At 40.9% G+C, this 19,158-nt stretch overlaps 1 protein-coding gene across 2 annotated transcripts in view; it reads left to right on the plus strand.

Moving 5' to 3' along the window:
* Positions 1-19,158, plus strand: part of LOC118080229 (rho GTPase-activating protein 7) — a 74,839-nt gene that overhangs the window by 54,523 nt on the left and 1,158 nt on the right. For both annotated transcript variants that reach the window (XM_035105166.2, XM_035105168.2), the window contains exons 3-13: positions 656-737; positions 3,173-3,236; positions 4,160-5,520; positions 6,200-6,370; positions 7,779-7,938; positions 8,855-9,053; positions 9,703-9,919; positions 14,143-14,257; positions 16,577-16,792; positions 17,270-17,487; positions 18,188-18,361. In XM_035105166.2, coding sequence (XP_034961057.2) covers positions 656-737; positions 3,173-3,236; positions 4,160-5,520; positions 6,200-6,370; positions 7,779-7,938; positions 8,855-9,053; positions 9,703-9,919; positions 14,143-14,257; positions 16,577-16,792; positions 17,270-17,487; positions 18,188-18,361 — 2,977 coding nt within the window. The remainder of the gene's footprint in view (positions 1-655; positions 738-3,172; positions 3,237-4,159; positions 5,521-6,199; positions 6,371-7,778; positions 7,939-8,854; positions 9,054-9,702; positions 9,920-14,142; positions 14,258-16,576; positions 16,793-17,269; positions 17,488-18,187; positions 18,362-19,158) is intronic.

Genomic DNA, 19,158 nt, shown 5'->3' on the forward strand with positions numbered 1-19,158 from the left:
TCTTGACAATGTTATGAGTCTGTCTTGCCCTATCTGCTTGTTTCTATCTCTGAATAGACAATGGAGAAAGAGATTGAGCGTCTAATAATCAGTGGCTATGTTTGTAGGTAGCTCTAAGCAAAACCACAGATTAGCATGGATGCTGGGGAGGAGATTGCACCTACTTTGCACCTCTCAGGTCACTTTAGCTCAGTGTTGGCTTAGCATGTTGTCTGAATACAAGCATGTGGTTAAGCTCTCTCCTCCTTAGCCACAAGCTGCAGCTGAGGTTGCTTCTTGTCTAAACAGCCATGTTTAGCTAAAAGGGCAAGGTAGGCATAAAGTGTGTGCAAGGTCCTTTCTGGGAGCTAGTGCATTTTTGCTGTCCTGGTAAGCCATAGTTTGCTAGGCCAGTGTTTATTTCCTTCATAGAAGATTTTGAACCTTTTTTAATTAAAAATGAATCCTATCAGCTGGCAAGCTGATGCTGTGTTAATTCATAAATCTATGCTTTCTTCCTTGCAGAGATTGAGACCATTTTGAGTCTGGCAGCTGTCACTATAAAAAAAAACCCTGCTACTTGGAGTTTGTTTTTGAGCTGATTTAAGAACTTGTGAAATTAATCCTCTCCAAAAAAGAAAAAAGATCATTTACCATTGTGAACTCTGTTTTGCAGATATGCAGTTTCCTATTGACATCAAAACTGTCAGAAAAGATCATGAGTTTTTAGACCAAGATGCAATAGAATCCCTATACAGGTAAACTTTGGTCTGAATTAAATAGATGTGTATTTAGATTGACAACCTGAGGCTTTAACTAAGTCAATGGGTGTATCTTACTAGTTTCCTGTTTGGATGTCTGAAAACAGGCACATTATTATATAATTATTAAAATATTTGTAAGTAGTAAGAATTGCTATATAGCTGTACAAGTCTTCGAAGGGTTTTTTAAAGGAATCATAGAGTTGGAAGAGACCACAAGGGCCATCCAGTCCAACCCCCTGCCAAGCAGGAAACACCATCAAAGCATTCTTGACATATGCCTGTCAAGCCTCTGCTTAAAGACCTCCAAAGAAGGAGATTCCACCACACTACTTGGTAGCAAATTCCATTGCCGAACAGCTCTTACTGTCAGGAAGTTCTTCCTAATGAATCTTCTTTCTTGTAGTTTGAATCCATTGCTCCGTGTCCGCTTGTTTTTCTTTTGAAAGCTAGGACTATTCCACACAGACAGTGTTGCTGTCATGCTGTTGATTGCCTCCAAATCAATCTGGGTTTGCTCATGCATTATCCTCTAGACTACCTAGGAATAGTCTTGTATCTTGTATGAACTGAAATAACAATTATTATTATTATTATTATTATTATTATTATTATTAATTTTATATACTACCTTTCATCTGAGTATCACAAGGCACTTTTACACTATAAAAACACAAAATGCACAACATAATAACAAATAGAAACAATAGCCCTCCACAGTGTAAAAGGCCATAGATAGTTTAATTAGCTTGGGAAAAGAAGAATGTTTTTGTTTTGTGACTGAAGATACCGGTACTTATGTTTTTGGATTGTTGGCTTTCTTGAGAAACTTAGCAGGTTATTTTAGAACACTATTTTATATGTTATATTGCAATGGACCAACACTGACGCCACCTCACATCCCTTATCTACAGATTTCCTTTATTTTAGCTACACTAAGGAAGATCCCTCTCCCCCTGAATTCTAACTTTTCAGGGTGCCTAATGTTTAGGAATAATCAGACCCAAACCACAGTGAATAAAAGTAGCAACATTTGCAAAATTACGGACCCTGGAATTATTCTCAGAAAGAGCTTTGGTAAGATGCTGCAGGCACAAAAGAGATGCTGACATTTTGCCAAAGCAGCTGTAGTAATAATATAGGTGCACTTTATAATTTCTTTTTCTTTTTTAAGGCAACAGTAGCTCTGCTAAATATATGACTCTTACCCACTCCAGGGGAGTACCAGAGTAATTGCTTAATTGCAAACAAATTGCACAACAATCTTTTTAAAAGCTGCTTAATTTCTCAACACATTGCTTAAAGGCTTCATGTAACCCACACTAACACAATTTGGGCCTCCCTTTTAAATAGCTTCTCAAGATAAAAAGAACAAGTATCTCTTCATAGAGTCAGGTCTGAACTGGCAACATTTTTATTCATTGATCTATTGTTGAGGCTTTTATCAACTTGTGCAAAAGTGGAAAGATAAGAAGGTGCCAGATGTTCATCACTGGACTGCAAGAATTTGAGATTTATGAGTTACAGAAAAAAATCAAACTTTATTGGAAATGACACGAACCCCTGTATTTTTATTTTTTGGGCTTCTGTTTATTCACTGCATAGAACAAAAGCACATCAGGAAATTTATATTATACCAGACAATATGCATGTATTAATTGTTTGCTTATATGTGCTACCTTGAATTGAGCATGGAATAAATGATGTTGCCCACATTCATTTTTTTAGCCTTTATTTGCTGAAAGAGGGACTTGTTTACCATTCTTTAATGTTTTCTACCTGCATATCAAGAAGGTTCTCATGCACTTTTATCACTGTTGACATTTTGATCATTTTTGAGTTACTGAGGCATGATTTTGTACCTGTTTCCATTTGTATGTGTTTAAGAGCATTAGTAGGGAGTGGTAGGGTTTTATCCAATATTAGTTATACTCAATGTAGACCTACTAAAATCAGTGGCCTTAAGTCTCTTAGATCCATTGATTTCAGTGAAGCTGAGGCTCCAATACTTTGGCCACCTCATGAGAAGAGAAGAATCCTTGGAAAAGACCCTGATGTTGGGAAAGATTGAGGGCACTAGGAGAAGGGGACGACAGAGGACAAGATGGTTGGACAGTGTTCTCGAAGCTACGAACATGAGTTTGACCAAACTGCGGGAGGCAGTGCAAGACAGGAGTGCCTGGCGTGCTATGGTCCATGGGGTCACGAAGAGTCGGACACGACTAAACGACTAAACAACAACAACAACTCTGAGTATAGATTAGCTTCCCACATTATGAGGTGATAGCCAACTATTATTAGTGAAGATGGCGTAATGAAATGACATGTTAATTTCTTTTAAGAACTTTAGTGGATTGAGAGCCATTTAGTACAAGATTATAAGTAACCTAAGGTTAAACGTCTTAATGTGTTACCCCCACCTCCTCTTCCAGGCGTTTGAATACACTGAACAAGTGCACAGCAATGAAGGTGGAAATAAGTCGGCAAAGAAAGAGGGTACGTTTCCAAATTATGCAATTTTTTTAAATAAAAGAAACTCCTCAATATAAATTCAAAGGTGTTGACATAGAAGACTATATAAACTACAGAGAGGTTTTTTTTTTTACAATTTCTGTTTAATAATCAGCAAGCCCCAGTTATTTATGACGGGGAACTGTTTGTGAGTTTTGTTGTGCTGAAGTTCTTCCTCAGTTACAAATAGGTTTGAACCATTCGCAACTCTCACCAGGAAGCCATGCTAATGGAATAATGTGAGAACCCAACCCTGAAGCTGAGCTCTGAATTGCCCACTTTGATTTTGGAGTTTTAGTAAGATAACTAGAAGCAGATGCAAAGTAAAAAAACAAAAGGAAAACCCACTTAAGCTAGCATTAAGCAGAAATAATTCTCAAGTGGTTTAAAAATCACTTTAGATTGAACCATTGCAGCACTAAAATGTTGAACATAAGTGCAACTGATTGACCAAAGCATCCTTTTACATTACATGATGTCTTGGCTGCAAGCCTTTCCATTTTCAAGGCAAGCTTTAGGCGGAAAATATTAGGTTGAATGCTTTGAAAAGCATTCACACACATGTAAAATATCCCAGGCCTAAAATCCACCAGTCATAAGTATCTCCTACTGAAATCAATCGGACTTGCTTAAGTAACTTGGATTCAAAGATGAGATCCATGAGTCTCTCATCTTTCCATAGTATTTCCATATGTAGGGTAGGTGTCACACTTCTTTTACCATGCAATATGTGTCTGGAGTCAGAAGAGTTCTCTGTATTTTTGGGGTGGCTTTCTTGGCGTGTGGGAGAGCTGGCAATAGCAGGCAGGGACTGAACCATAATGCATTGTAGTAAAATGTAAGAATGAATCTTTAATCAAAATTTTGATCACCTGTCATCTTTTTTAACCTCTTTTTTTTGTCTTAAGAGCGATGAATCTGAAGAGGATGAACCTTGTGCAATAAGTACCAAATGGACATATGAGAAATGTAGTCGGAGATGGTCTCGGTTAGAATGCTTGGAAGGTTCTGGTACACCAGCCTTTGATGGTCTCAGACTTAAATGCTCTGGCAGTGGGGATATAGCCTTTTCTGATCAAGGGGAGCGAAATGACGAGTCTTCAGTTCACAGTTCTAGTAGCGGGGATAGTGATTTAATCAGCTTTCCAAAGACATTTGAGGAGGTTGAGATGAGCAGGAGTTCTTCAACATGCTCCTCAAATATATTGGCATCTCCTGACTCTACCTTCAGTTGCTCTTCTTCACCTAGTGAAACTTTGAACATAATTAGTGAGGACAAGCTCTTGGATAAGCCATTGCACAGAAAGGGAAGGAGTTTCTTAAAGAGAATGGAGAAGCTGCGCCTGCGAAGCAGCAGTTTGAAAAGAGAAGCACATTCAAAGGCCAAGCCCATTATTAGTGAGCCTATTCTTACAGAGGGACTAAATGAAGAAAAGCTGAAAATTTTCAATTGCGTAAATATTTCTGACGTGTCTGAGAGTCAGCCGATGCAGCAGTCTTATTCCTCACAGACCTGCAGCAGTAGCAGCCAATCTGAAAACAGCAGCACTGTGAGCACGCCAAGCCCCATTATCAAGATGAGGAGACACAGTAAAAGAGAAGGAATGTATGGAGAAGAATTTGATTCCAGCAAGCTTTCCTTGTGGAATTATCTTTCAGAGCATAACGTCAAAAACGAGGTACATTTGCACAAGAACAAAGTGTTTCAAGTACCACAAGGCCATAAACCTGGGACTTTTCCCAAAGCCCTTACATACAGCCTCTTGTCTCCAATGGACAACACTTCTGTGAACTGGAGAACTGGGAGTTTTCATGGGTGTAGGAGGAGCAGGGCTCAAATGGGTTCTCAGGAGCCTGAAACACCACCTGGCTCTCTTTCATTGATGGATAACAGACTGAGCATATATGACAATGTGCCAGGCAATCATCTAAACAAAATGGATACACCGGAGGTTGGTGATGATGAAGTTTTTACGGAGCTAGACAGTGTTATGGAGCATGTCAATGGACTCAGGAAGTTGGTCAGTCAGTGGACAGAGAAATTCTCTGATGATGGGGACTCCGACTCTGCCTGTCCTTCCAACCAGTCCATCTCTCCATGCCCATCATCCCCTAAAGAGATCCGTCTTGAGACTGAAAAGCATTCAGAAGGGAAATTGCCAGAATTGTCAGTTACTGACAGTGAAGGGAACTGCAGTGAACGTGGCCTCACAGAATTGGCATATGTAACAGAATCGAGGATGAGACGGACATTGGCACATTCTATCAGGTCAGCTATATACTGGTTGAAGTGGCAAAGAATTAAAAATGAAATTTGATTGTAAGGGGTTAATCAATTTGGGCTTAAAGCAGTGTAGCATAAAGTTAAGTTGAAGTAATGATTTAATAGTGAAGATAATCTGGCTGAATAACTTGAGGTTTTGATGCTTGAACGCCACAGAACTTGGTCTCTAAAGTACAGTGTTCTACCTTTCATAAGGTATTTTGAAATTCATAGTGATTTTCTGTGGGTGGGCAGCTTTAGAGGGGGTATGCACAATATACACAGCGGGTGGCGCTGTGGGTTAAACCACAGAGCCTAGGGGTTGCCGATTAGAAGGTCGGCGGTTCGATACCCCGCGACGGGGTGAGCTCCTGTTGCTCAGGCCCTGGCTCCTGCCAACCTAGCAGTTCGAAAGCATGACAAAGTGCAAGTAGATAAATAGGCACCACTACAGTGGGGAGGTAAACAGCGTTTCCGTGTGCTGCTCTGGTTCGCCAGAAGCGGCTTTGTCATGCTGGTCACATGATCTGGAAGCTGTATGCCGGCTCCCTCGGCCAATAATGCGAGATGAGTGCCGCAACCCCAGAGTTGGTCACGACTGGACCTAATGGTCAGGGGTCCCTTTACCTATGCACAATATTACTAATACTGAAGAGCACTGAAACAAATGTGGTTTTTTCTTTAGACATGTGAGGAGACAATGGTCTACTGAGGAAGGCACAAATTTGGAAAGTCTTTTTCAGCAAATTGACTGCCAGTCAGCTGCCCACCTAAATCGATTGCAGAAGCTTGCTTTGTTAAAATTGACTACTTTAATGGACAAATACTCTCCTTCCAGCAAGCAAGGATGGAACTGGTAAGTTAGAATGAAGTGGAAGTGTTTCTGAAGTGAAAGAACTACCTTAGTTTTGAACTGGAAATCCCTCCAAAGGAAACTTACAAAAGACAATTAGCTTCATATACATAAGCAGGAAGATGGTGCTTTCAACTGATTTACAGTACCAGTCCACTTGCAATACTTCTAGTACAGGACCCCAATGATGTCCCTTTTACTTATCCCATCTGTGACCCTTACTGCTGAACCTATCCACCAACCAGAGCTGTTCTCAAGCTGTATACCTCCCCCACCCCCACTTTGTTCTTTGCTCTAGATGGTTCAGTTCCTCAGTCTGTGAACCTTCTGCTGTAATTGCAGAAATATTTTAGAATTTTAGCAGCACTCCCTTTCAGGTAATGATTAGACTGTCTTGTGTAATGGGCAATAATTCATCAGGTCATGGAGCTAATTCTAAACATATATCTTCTGATGGTCTGAGCTGGTCTAAGAACTGTATGAAGGTGTGCCCAAATGCTCCTCTGTCTCCTTCTGATAACCTCTGATTGCATTAGCAATCAAAACTCAGTGGCATAAATTTTACAAAATGTATTCTGGTCTTCAAGGCATCTGTAGGGAGTTGCCTGTGTTCAGGTATGTAATCCTGTCATAATAGTGTCCCTGTTCCTGTGGCTAACCAAGTAGAATGTTCTACTGAATCTTCAGTATGTTTATGCAGATGTTTTTGCTTACCAACAAGTATACAGTGGTACCTCGGTTTACGAACTTAATCCGTTCCGGAAGTCCGTTCTTAAACCGAAACCGTTCTTAAACCAAGGCACGCTTTCTCCAATGAGGCCTCCCACCGCCGGTGCGATTCCACCTTTCGGGTTCCGTTCTTAAACAGAGGTAAAGTTCTCAAACCGGGACACTATTTCCGGTTTTGCGGAGTTTGTAAACCGAATCGTTCTTAAACCGGACTGTTCTTAAACCGAGGTACCACTGTATTGGCTTTTGCAAAATGGGGGGGGGGAATAGATCGGCTGGGGATTGCAATAGAAGAAGGGCAGCAGGAGATGAAGGGCAGGAAAGTGGAGGGTGGATCACTATGCAGTAAGTAGCTGTGCTTCAGCTTAAAGAAACTGGTATTTCATATTCGAACAGTATCTTGTTTGGCATAACAAATACTAAAGTAAAACTTCTATTGGGATGCTACATGGCTAGCATTGGCAGATGCAACACCTCCAATGGTATGTTTCTTTTTCCATTGCTTCGGTAAATACTGCTTTCCTGTCAAACTAATTAGGGTTAGAATTGTTAATTGTGTCCTCCTGATACTTTTTGTACTCTATAAATTAATTCAATGTATCTACCTAACCTGCCTGATATGCATACCCAGCTCAGAGCATAAATCTGCATAAGTGAATGAATTACTTCTGTATTTTTTTAGGACCGTTCCAAAGTTCATCAGAAAAACAAAAGCACCAGACTATAAGGACAAAAATGTATTTGGAGTACCGCTGCTGTTAAATGTGCAGAGAACAAGTCATCCTATTCCAAAGAGCATACTCCAAGCCATGGACTACTTAAGAGACCATTTTCTTGACCAGGTATCCGTATGGAAGTTTACTGTATTAAATACCATAGGTAAAAACCTTTCTGTTACTAACATGAGCAAATGCCTTATAATATTTCCCCTCATGGTGGTTGTTCCACCCCTTCAAAACTTATGCAATTTTCTTTAAATGTGTAAAGCTTTATTTTACCCCAAAGCACTCATTATCTCCATATACTTCCAACAATTTCTTATGCTGATTTTATTAAGCTTTGCTCATAATTTTTCATAGCCCTGGCCAGCTCTCAACCACCTCTTTATTAGAGCCTCTTCTTATTCTGATTTTGTGTACGTACACACATATGCCAATAACATTTGATGTGTTTGGCTTGGTATAACTGCAAATGCCTTGTTTTGGTGGGGTTGGGGGGACCCCTGAGTTTACTATTCTAATGGTCTGAAATGCTTATGTGCTGGAAACAAAAAATATCAAAAACAAAGGGATACAAGGCAAGAGGTTGGGGGCAGAGTAACACCCAGACTGCTGAGGCAGACATCTTCATCACTCAGAGCCTGCATTATCAAGCAACAACTAGCTTGTAGGTGGCTGCCATCATAGTCCAGACACTATAAACAGGACTCTTTTTAGCACTTTACATCACCTCCAACCTGCTGAGTGACAATATAGTGTGTACAATACTGCAGATGAAAGGGTCTATACATGTAACAAGGAGAGATTAAAGATGCATTATCAACATTCTTTTTACATTTTCAAATGAAATAATCTCTTCCCTCCCCCTGCCCCCGTTTCTTTTATTGCGCATATATCAAAGTGCCTTTGAACATAGTATATCAAAAGTGCCTAGAAAGCTTTTGGATATGTAACCGCATTAAGAGTTCCATGCCACAGCCGGAGTCAAAGGACATTATTCCGCAGATTGAAGGTTTACTTGTTTTGTTCTTTTTCATAGGTTGGCCTTTTCAGAAAATCTGGTGTGAAATCCAGGATCCTTTCCTTAAGGGAAATGAATGAAAATGACCCAAACAATGTAACTTATGAGGGGCAGTCAGCATTTGATGTGGCAGACATGGTGAAGCAGTATTTCCGAGACCTTCCGGAACCTATATTCACCAGCAAACTCTGTGAATCCTTCCTCCATATATACCAATGTACGTACCTGCTGTTGTTTTAATTCTGGTTGGCCATTTTAGACATTGATTTTATAAGTGGAATGTAATTTTCCTTTGTTAAAGTGTGCCTGATGCTACTTAGTTCTGATTTTCAGTTAATTCAGTTTCTTAAGTCAGACGTCAAGGGAGCAAAAGATGTAGGAATATATTTTTGTTTCTTTAAACTAGCCTCTTAAGATGAGTCTTCTTTTTTATTTTATTTTTATTTTTTAAATTTGCATACCACCCTATACGTGTAGATCTCAGGGCAGTTCACAACATCAAATTGCAATATAAAAACCACAGAATACATAATAAAAATACAAAGAAAGACAACCCAATAAACCCCTCTTCTGCAACACATTTAAAAGGGCACCAGATGTCACCTCAAAGCCTGGTTATAGAGGAATGTTTGTGCCTGATGCCTAAAGATGTATAATGTAGGCATCAGCCGAACCTCCCTGGAGAGAGCACTCCACAAACATGGAGCTGTTGCAGAAGAAGCCCGTTTTTTGTGTGTGTTTGTTTCTACCCTACTATATTAAAAATAAATGGAAACTACATTTTACTCAAATAATAAATGTCAACTCTTTTTGTAAGAAGATACCCTAGTTCCTGATCTTGGCTTCCATCTTTTTTTCCTCTCTAGATCTGCCAAAAGATCAGCAGTTTTGTGCTGTCCAAGCTGCTGTTCTTCTGCTTCCAGATGAAAACCGAGAAGCTTTGAAAACTCTGCTATTCTTTCTCAGAGATGTAGTGGCTTTTGTGGAGGAAAACCAGATGACTCCAACCAATATTGCTGTTTGTCTAGCACCATCCTTGTTTCACCTTAATACCCTGAGGAGAGAGAGTTCCTCATCGTCTAGGTATTTTTGCGTGAACGATACTTGCTGGCTGATGAGCAGTGAGGGAAAATACATTGTACAAATATGAAGGTGCTTCAAGTCAAGGCACCTTTTTATACGGCTTAAGCACAGTATTGCCTTTTTACTTGCTTACAGTGGTCATTTCTTTCAAGTGTAGGTTTCTTTTAGCCAATTTGTGCTGCTTTGGCTGTGTTCAGGTGCAAATCATAGGTCTGTGAGGGTTGGAATGCACCTTATTTCAGATGTTAACAACTGTTAATGATTGTTAGTTGAATGAGGTGTCCTTTTTAATCATGGTGTGATTAAAAGAAAGAGAGTTAGCACTGCCAGAATGGAGAGTAGATAGAGAAAATACCCCCTGTACTGTTTGAATATTTGGTGAGTAGCTGCCTAAGGATAGCTAAAGGATTTTATATCAGCCTGCTAATGTTTAAAAATCATAGTAGTTCTGAGGGTTAGGGAACAAAAATAAATAGATCAAGAATGGGAAACCTGTGGTCCTCGAGGTGTTGGTGGAATTCAACTCCCATCAGCCCCAGACAGCCAGGAATGATTGGAACTGGAGTTGCCTCAACTCATCAAGTTAACCAGCGATAAGCACTACACTGTCCTTCTCAATGTATGTACTTTGCTAAGATGCTGTTATTACATTACCTCATAAGTATAGCAGCACTTCAGTGTAGCTTCATGCCACACGTGGCAATAACACAATGGTCCTGTGCCAATTACTTCCTGGGCTAGTATTCTCCCACCTTTTAAAAGAGGTAGCGCAGGGGTGGGAAGTAGCGACATAACTGGCTGCTCCCACAAGAGATTTGTGACCGAAGTAGTGGGAGAAGCAACCCCATGGTGAAGTAACAGCACAAAACTGGATATTGGACTGCATCCCTGAGGGCTATACTTCCAACGTAACATTTCTGTAGAGGCAACCAAAAAAAGATGGCAGACATGTTTTTGGATCAGCCTGAAAAGATCAGGGAGGCTTAGCAGAGATATACATCTCAAAGAGGCTTTGAAGAAGTGAATGAATCTGTTTACTGATCCCCTATTATACCTAACGTGTATTCAATTTTCAATGTAGACATTGTCTCTGCATTTGGGGAGCTTGCCCATCTCCACATGCAGCAATCCCCAGAGTCATTTAGAAAGTTGACTGGGAGTCAGGTTTAAAATCGTAGAAAAATAGTACTGTGGGTACAGAAAGTTGCATCAGTACCATCACTGTACCAGAGACCTATTCGTGATGAAATGCATATACTAACTAATAGGAAAAAACTACTTGAGCAAGAAGCATTCTTTAGATTGTGTGAGTTGAATGTCTGTGGCAGCAGGTAGGTAGCCGTGTTGGTCTGGATCGAAGTAAAATAAAAAAATTCCTTCAGTAGCACCTTAAAGACCAACTAAGTTTTTATTTTGGTATGAGCTTTCGTGTGCATGCACACTTCTTCAGATACAGTGAAATGGAAGTTTGCACCCTTAATGGCAGGTTAATGCCATTAAGGGTGCAAATTCTATTTCATGAGTGGGGGTGGGAAGCTTGAAAAAGTATCTGCATGTTTTAGGATGATAGCTCAATCTTTGAGAGAGGTGAAGAGAGGTAAAGCATGTGAAGAATGTGCTTTTAAGAAGAGTACGCATCCCTGATGCATATCAGGCTATAAAACAAGTCCTGTGATGCTCAGCATTCCCAAGAAAATGGGGGGGGGGGAATCCAGAACTGAGATGATGACAGCGTTGTTAGTCATAAGAGAGTGAACACATAATCAGAGCCAAGAATGTGTCAGAAGAATTGATTGCAAAATAAAACGCTAAATTCTTAATTCCAGGTGAAGAAACTTATATTTTGGAAGTTTAGAACTTTAGGAGGAGGAGGAAGAGGAGGAGGCCTCTACCTTCAGACTTTTCTTTGAGCTCTGTACTACAGCAGGAGCAGCTATCTTAAGAAAAGAGGGAGTGCTTGTCTTCTCTCCCCCTCCCCTCCCCACCTCATTGTTTTAACAGCAAGGTTGCTTTGAATGGGAAATTTGGATAATAAATTTGCTAATATTTTACTTTCAGTGTTGGGACTTCAAAAGGACCTAATCTAACAGCTTTGGCTTCAAGGATTAAAGTCAAGCATCTTTATCTAACAACCTCTTTTTAAAAACCATTCACAAAGAATTTTCCAAGATAAAGCTATTAAAGATGAATGCCAGGCTCTTGGCAATCCTAATCTTGGCATGATGCCACAAATAAGCTTAAAATATGAATTAATGCTCTTTGGCAAAGCATTTGGAGCACTTAAATAATGTGATTGGCTTTCCCTTAGACTTTCCGGGCCAGCCTTTAATTAAACACGTCTAATGATAATAGGCAACTCAATGAGAGCTTTGTGTGTGCCTTTGAATGAAATGCACCTGACCAGGATTGGTTAAAGCATATTCACTTAATAGGATTCATTACAATTAAAAGTCTATTTTAAAAATATATTTTATTAACATTTCCAACATGAGCAATAAGCAGTAAGCACAGAACAGAGAGTAAACTGTAGCTCACATCCAGTAACAAGAAAAAACAAGAGATAATAGTGGTTACAATTGAATAAGAAGTCCAACTAGATACCAAGAAATTGAAGCCCAAGAGTTTGTCCAAAACAATGTGTATACATTTGGTGGTGAAGGTTTCTTGCTCATAATTATGACTGGAACTACAGATTTGAACATTGGACAGAACACTCCCTTGGGAAGTTCTTTATATCCTATGCCAGGCACCCCCAAACTTCGGCCCTCCAGATGTTTTGGACTACAATTCCCATCTTCCCCAACCACTGGTCCTGTTAGCTAGGGATCATGGGAGTTGTAGGCCAAAACATCTGGAGGGCCGCAGTTTGGGGATGCCTGTCCTATGCTGTATTTTTCAATGGCCTACTTCTCAATGAGGTAGCAACCCTTGTGTCTGAACTAGAAGAAGGGGCTTATAAGATTGTTAACAGTCTTCCTGTCTCTTGTGATGTTTGGGAAAATTAGTGTTGTGCAACAAATGTCAAAAATATGGCAGGTCCATACATAAAGCTAAGGTAGGGTTTGTGTTTTTACCAAACTGTGTGTAAAAATCGCTTAGTGTTATGTGGTAGAACAACCTGCGGTTAACATCGACCAGAGTTAATAAACCATAGTTGAAGCTGAAATGTATGACAGATAATCACTTAATCCATGGTTCATTATGTCACAGAATAATTAAAAGCACCAAAAAGAGCAACTGAACCATTTGAGTTATTTGAATTTTTGGCCATTCTTCACTTGTGGTTGTGCAGCTCATTGGGCAGTGACAGCTCCATGACCATAGTTGAGGGAGTTAACTTTGGTTAACATTACAAATGAACCACAAACCTTAGATACTGAGAGATTATTACCATACTTAATAAACCATAGTAAGCTATGGGGCTTGGTTCACATACAGTGCCAAGCCATGGTTTAATAAAACACGTACCATTGTTTTCTTCCTTGGAAGAAATTCAGTGTTGTGCTTTGGCAATAATTTCATCAGCACAAGCTCTTCAGCTTGCTGGATAGGATGATCCTCCCCCTCTTCTTCCCGCACGCTCTTCTGGGGGTATTTTAAGGACCCACCCCAAGCCAGTCTTGAGAGGGCCCTGGAGGAGGAGGAGAGGGGGAACCTTTGTGTGGGATTCTGATAGCAGGACTAGTTAGTTGAATGCTGTCCTCTGAGGTATGTTTTGTTTTCCACTGCTCTTGCTTCCATGCATTTGTAGTTTGGTGAACTTTTGGTGTGAAGTTGTTAAACAAACTATGGTTAAGAAAGTATACTGGGTTCATATTTGACACTAAGCCATACTTAAAACAAACCAAATTTTGTAAGCCAACAGCAAATCATGGCTTCAGTTCATGGTTTATTGGACTGCATATAAGCTGCTGGGCAGGGTTAAACATACTAACATTGTTTAATAAACCACGGTTTAGCATTATGTGCAAACTACCTTTTGAGATGCAGCTTTCAGGGGGCCTGCCCAACCTATTATCTATTAAATTTTTAGAATGTTGGTGAAGACTACCTTATACTAGAGGGCTGTCACTGTATAGATTGACAACAAAACATCCCACAGAACCAGGAACAGTTATTTTACATTTCTATCCCTCCCTTTCACCTGCAGGCTGAAGTGATAGTGCCCTTACCAGCTACATTGTGTGATTTGAATAAGCAGCCCTTTGTATTCTTCTCCTTAGGTCCAGCCAGAGGAAGCACAGTACAGGAAAACCTGACCAGAGAGACCTGAGTGAGAACCTGGCTGCAACTCAAGGCCTGGCCCATATGATAATGGAGTGCAACAGACTCTTTCAGGTAAGTTACTTTCTTCAGGAAGAATAATTGCTTAACCTTTGAAATCAGAACAGCAACCCTTTTCAGTGTTGGAAATAATGAAAAGCAGATATTGGACCAAATCTTAATTGCTATTCATTAGTACCAGACACCTATGGTCTTTTGCACCAGGAAGTATACCTCTCTAAACAACCAAAATTTACTTTCTCCTAGTTCCTTGATAGCAAGGAAACAGTTTGCATTTTTATTTTGAGCTAGCTCAATATAAAGATTGATTCACAGGACTATGAAGCATGTAATTAATGCTATATATATCAAACCACTATATTCCAAAAAGCTGAATCCTGAGCTTCATCCATCTCTGCTAGTGATGATTTGAATAGGGTAGAGTTGGGCTTTGGGTTGAGGAACCCATGGCTCTCCAGATGATGCAGTACTCTATGTGCCCAGAGTGTAAGCCATGTTGGTTTAACCTAAAGAGAGTTAGATTTCATCAACAGTTGGAGATTCCACATCCGTAGGCTAGTAACTTGTGGTGGCAGGAATAATGGGGAATGAACATGCACAACATCCAGTTTGGTTGGCTGAATAAGCCTTCAAGATAGCAGTCCTCCTATTACTAGTTATTTATTCATTCAATTTATATGCTGCTTGGTATTAAAATAAATAAACCTCTAAGCAGTTTACAACTGTATTGGCAGGATTACTGAGGACATAAGGCAATGTCACTACAATGGTTCAATCACTTGGAGCTGAACAGATAACTGTTCCAGGAGCACTTGTCTTTTGTGCTTTACAGAGTAGGATCAGCTGACCTTCCTGGGATTTGATGCTTGCTTTCCAACATTTCCTCCCAAATCTCAAAATCCAGTGACTCATTGAATTTCTTGATGGCTAGAAACACTGGTACCACACTAGTCTCATCTCCAGAATTCTCTTGCTCCTCTTCATCTTCATGTTCACTACTTTCATCCTGTTCTTCATCAGACTCCTAATCTTCTCATTTGTACTGTCACCATCACCTTCCTCCTCCTTTACATGGACTTTGATTCATTTTATGAGATTTCAAAGCCAGAATAGGTTAATAGTGGAGATGTTTAATTTACTATGTCATAAATTTCTAAGCACAGTTGAAAGCAAGTGCCTGGCTATTTTGATTCTTTGATTTGCTACTTTCTGTCACCCTTGGTTTCTTCTTGGCTTATGCTAAATATGGGCTCAGAAATGCCTTATGGTGTGGACATGACTCAGCCTGTCCTCTTTTTTGAAGGGCAGCACCCATGTTAAGCATGAAACCAACAAATACCACTTTCTACGTTGATCTAAAAAGTTGTTAATGATGAGGGAGAAGTGTGAGTTTTCCAGTCTCTTGTTTGAGCACAGCATGACCTTGGTTATGCCCATTTAGTCCTGACTTGTAGACCCACTGGAATCTCTTCTTCCTGCATTACGTTGTTTGCATCTTGTGTGTGGGAGTTTGACCTGCTTAGCGCGAGGCCAGAGCTGGGAAGGGTGAAGAATGTGTGGCATTTGGGCCTTCTGACCACTCCTCTTGGCAGCACTTGAGCTGCTATGAACTAGTGCCAAGATGCCCTTCTACTCTGGCATTGAAAGTACTTGTTGGAAAGGCCTGGTGAACACTCTCCTGCATGAGGCGGGAGAGTGGCTTTTAATCAATTGAGATGTTCCAGTCATTCTTGCTTCCTCCCTTGTCTTTGACCTTGTTTTGTGGCATGAAGTGTGTGGGAAAGGGATAAAAAAAGACAGAAAAGCAAGAAGGGGAGGGTGGGGAGGAAGCTGCAGAGAAAAGAGGATGGGAGGCAGAGGCCACTGTGCAGCCTGCTGGGCCAAAATTAGACTCAATAGTCCAGGCTTGTTAGCACGAACTTCTTCTGCTTTGGCACAGGGAGCTGGCAGTGACTTTGTTAAGAGCTAGGAGCAAAGACCCAGAGTGCAAAGGTTGATATACTATTTGTTCAGCCTTGGATTTTTGGAGAACGGCAGCTTAGGTTCCTTCAAATAAGTGTTTTATATGTATATGTGTGGTTCCCACACACTGAGTACTCAAAAATCCTTTCCTCCCTTTTTATCTTAAGTCATGTGTTTGATTCACACATAACTGTAGAAGCGCTATGCTGTAGCATTCAGCATCAAAAAACCACATTCCTACTCTTCTTGCGCCTTGATGGATGACTGTGTGACAATTGTGTGTATACTGTTCTTAAGCTCCTTTACAGGAAGCCTGGGATACAAGTGTAATAAATACAGTGGAATATATTGGGATATCCATTTCTTATGACCTATGCTTCCTAGCAACTAATTTCTAGTATTCTTCTGCAGATTCCTGACTACTGCTTGGATCACAGTTATGAACATTTACATGATCAAACTATCTCCAATGAAGTAGGTCCACACCAAAACTCCTTAGCAAAGCACTGTAACACAGTGGTCTCCCTGGAGCGCTCCATGCAGGACTTGCTCCGAGATGCCAAGGAAAAATTCAAGAACTGGGTTACTTGCTCCACCTTAGAAGGAGTGGATTCTGCATATAAAAAGGTAATTTTGGCATGAGAATGTTAATGAGGCTCAGAGTAAATGAGTTTTAAAATGACATTAATACATGTGTATTCTGTGAAAAGAACCAGCTAACAGTATCTTGCCCCACTTGCAAATAACCTCCCTCTGAGAAATAGGTCACACATTAATTAGAAAATGTAAGGCATGGAACACAAAAGTACCGAAATGCCACCATAGTACTATTTCCCAAACTGGAATTTTTTTTATTCTTTTGAATATGTGGATAGTCACTTTAGGTGCTGTGATATGACATCTCTACAGAGGTTCAGAGGTGATGGGAGTTGTAGTCCCCAAACAGCTGCAAACCCAAGTTTGGGAAACCATGTCTTAATGAATTGAGGCACCATGTTGACCCCAATTCTAGAGGTTCTACAGCCATGTATTGGAGCTACATTGGATCCCAGGCTGCTTTTGGCAGACTCAAATTGTTTCCTAATGGATTAACTGTCTTCCAAGGTGGATGATAACTACTTGGTCCGGGTATGGAAAGCTTCAGCTGAAATTGATGCTGCCCCTAAAGTGGTTCTATATCGGATACTGATGGAACAGCACCTATGGAACCCAAGCCTTCAACAAACAAGAGTCCTAGAAATCTTAGATGATGAAACAGACATTTACCACTATGCAACTGAGAGCATGTCTCCACTTCCTCCACGAGAATATGTGGTTCTAAGGTAAGGAATCCACAATATTCCTGTCTCTGCCAACCGCTGTAATCAGGGGCATCTTAGCCATAGAGGCTAGTGGTGCAAGGCGCCACAGCACCAAGTTCTGGAGGGCACTTCCACCATGGTGCATCGCGCCTGGAGCCTCCTCCCTGCCGGATGAGCCGCCCTCCAGCGCCACCGGCAGCGCCACCCTCTCCTGCCTCCACCATGCTGCAAACTCTATCTTTCCTCGCCCCTGGTGGGGATAGGTGCCACAGCAAGGCAGCCTGGCCCCACATGGGTCATGAGCATGGGAAGCGTCAGGTGTAACAGGGATGTGGAGGCGGGGGCGCAAAGCTAGAGAACTCCGATTAGAAACCTGCCTCGGCTAAGGGACTTCATCGAAACTCTGCCTCTGCCATGCAGGAGCCGCCCTCCAGCTGCTGCCCGCCCAGAGGGAAGGGTGGGGGTGGGGGGTGCCGGAGGGATCTTTGCACCACGGCGCCAGATAAGCTTAAGACAGCCCTGGCTGTAATTATGAGATGAGCTGCAGCAGAGGTAATGACTTGACTTAACCTTAGTTGAATATTATTTTATACATACAGCTGAACACCTTGATCATGTGTAGAGTCTGGAAGCTGTTACAGTTGATAGCATGGTTTCAGTTCATAAGCATAATGGCATATTGATAGCCAATGAGATTATTGATTTGACCTTTTGTTTCCAGGACTTGGCGGACTGATCCTCAAAGCAACACATGCATATTATCAGCTACCTCAATAGACTGTGAAGGTGTTACCATGACAGGGATCTTGGGTCAGGTCCTACTTTGTCAGTATCTTATTGAAGTAGTCGGCACTCAGAAATCCAAAGTCACACATGTCTGTCGAACAGATACAAGGTATCTATATTTTATTTTTCTTTAGAGCGGCTTGACATAATGGATTAGGTTCCAAATGCAATGAAGATAAAGGGATTGCTAGAGGAAGAAGATTCAAGATGAAAAACTGGCATTCTGTTTGTGAATTGGCTGGCTGCTTGTTATACGTCACTGCACAAATTGTTTTGCCCACTGCTACAGCTGTTTTTTCAGATGTACAGAAATGTGATAGAAGCTTTGATTGCAGTCTTTTTAGTTAATAATGATTAAGTGCTTCTTTCATGGCAACATGTGATTTTTAAGAAAAGTAATTTCAGGCAACCTCATAAATCTGCCTAAAGATTGAAAAATTTTCAGAAGCAGTGCTTCAGGTGTGTGTTGTAAACATGCAGTCAATAGTTTTATAGTACAGTCCTCTGGGGTACAGTCATACCTCGGTTTAAGTACGCCTCGGTTTGAGTATTTTCAGTTTAAGTACTCCGTGGACCTGTTTGGAACGGATTAATCCACTTTCCATTACTTTCAATGGGAAAGTTCGCTTCAGGTTAAGTACGGACTTCCAGAACCAATTGTGTACTTAAACTGAGGTACCACTGTACTGATGGTGGAGGAGGAATGCCTAAAATGAAGGATGGATTTAAGTGTTGCACTAATAGTTTTTCTGCTTGCCAGATGGAACAATCTGTACTCTCCTCCCTCAGTGCACTGTTCTGGGGGTTCCCCAGAGAGATTTTGGGGGAGACATATGGGGTGGAAAGCCCTGTTGGAAAGCGCTTTGCTGGAAAGCACAGTTAGTTAAACCTGGCCCAATAGTCGGG

The sequence above is a fragment of the Zootoca vivipara genome, chromosome 2 (genome assembly GCF_963506605.1).
Source record: "Zootoca vivipara chromosome 2, rZooViv1.1, whole genome shotgun sequence".
NCBI lineage: Eukaryota > Metazoa > Chordata > Lepidosauria > Squamata > Lacertidae > Zootoca > Zootoca vivipara.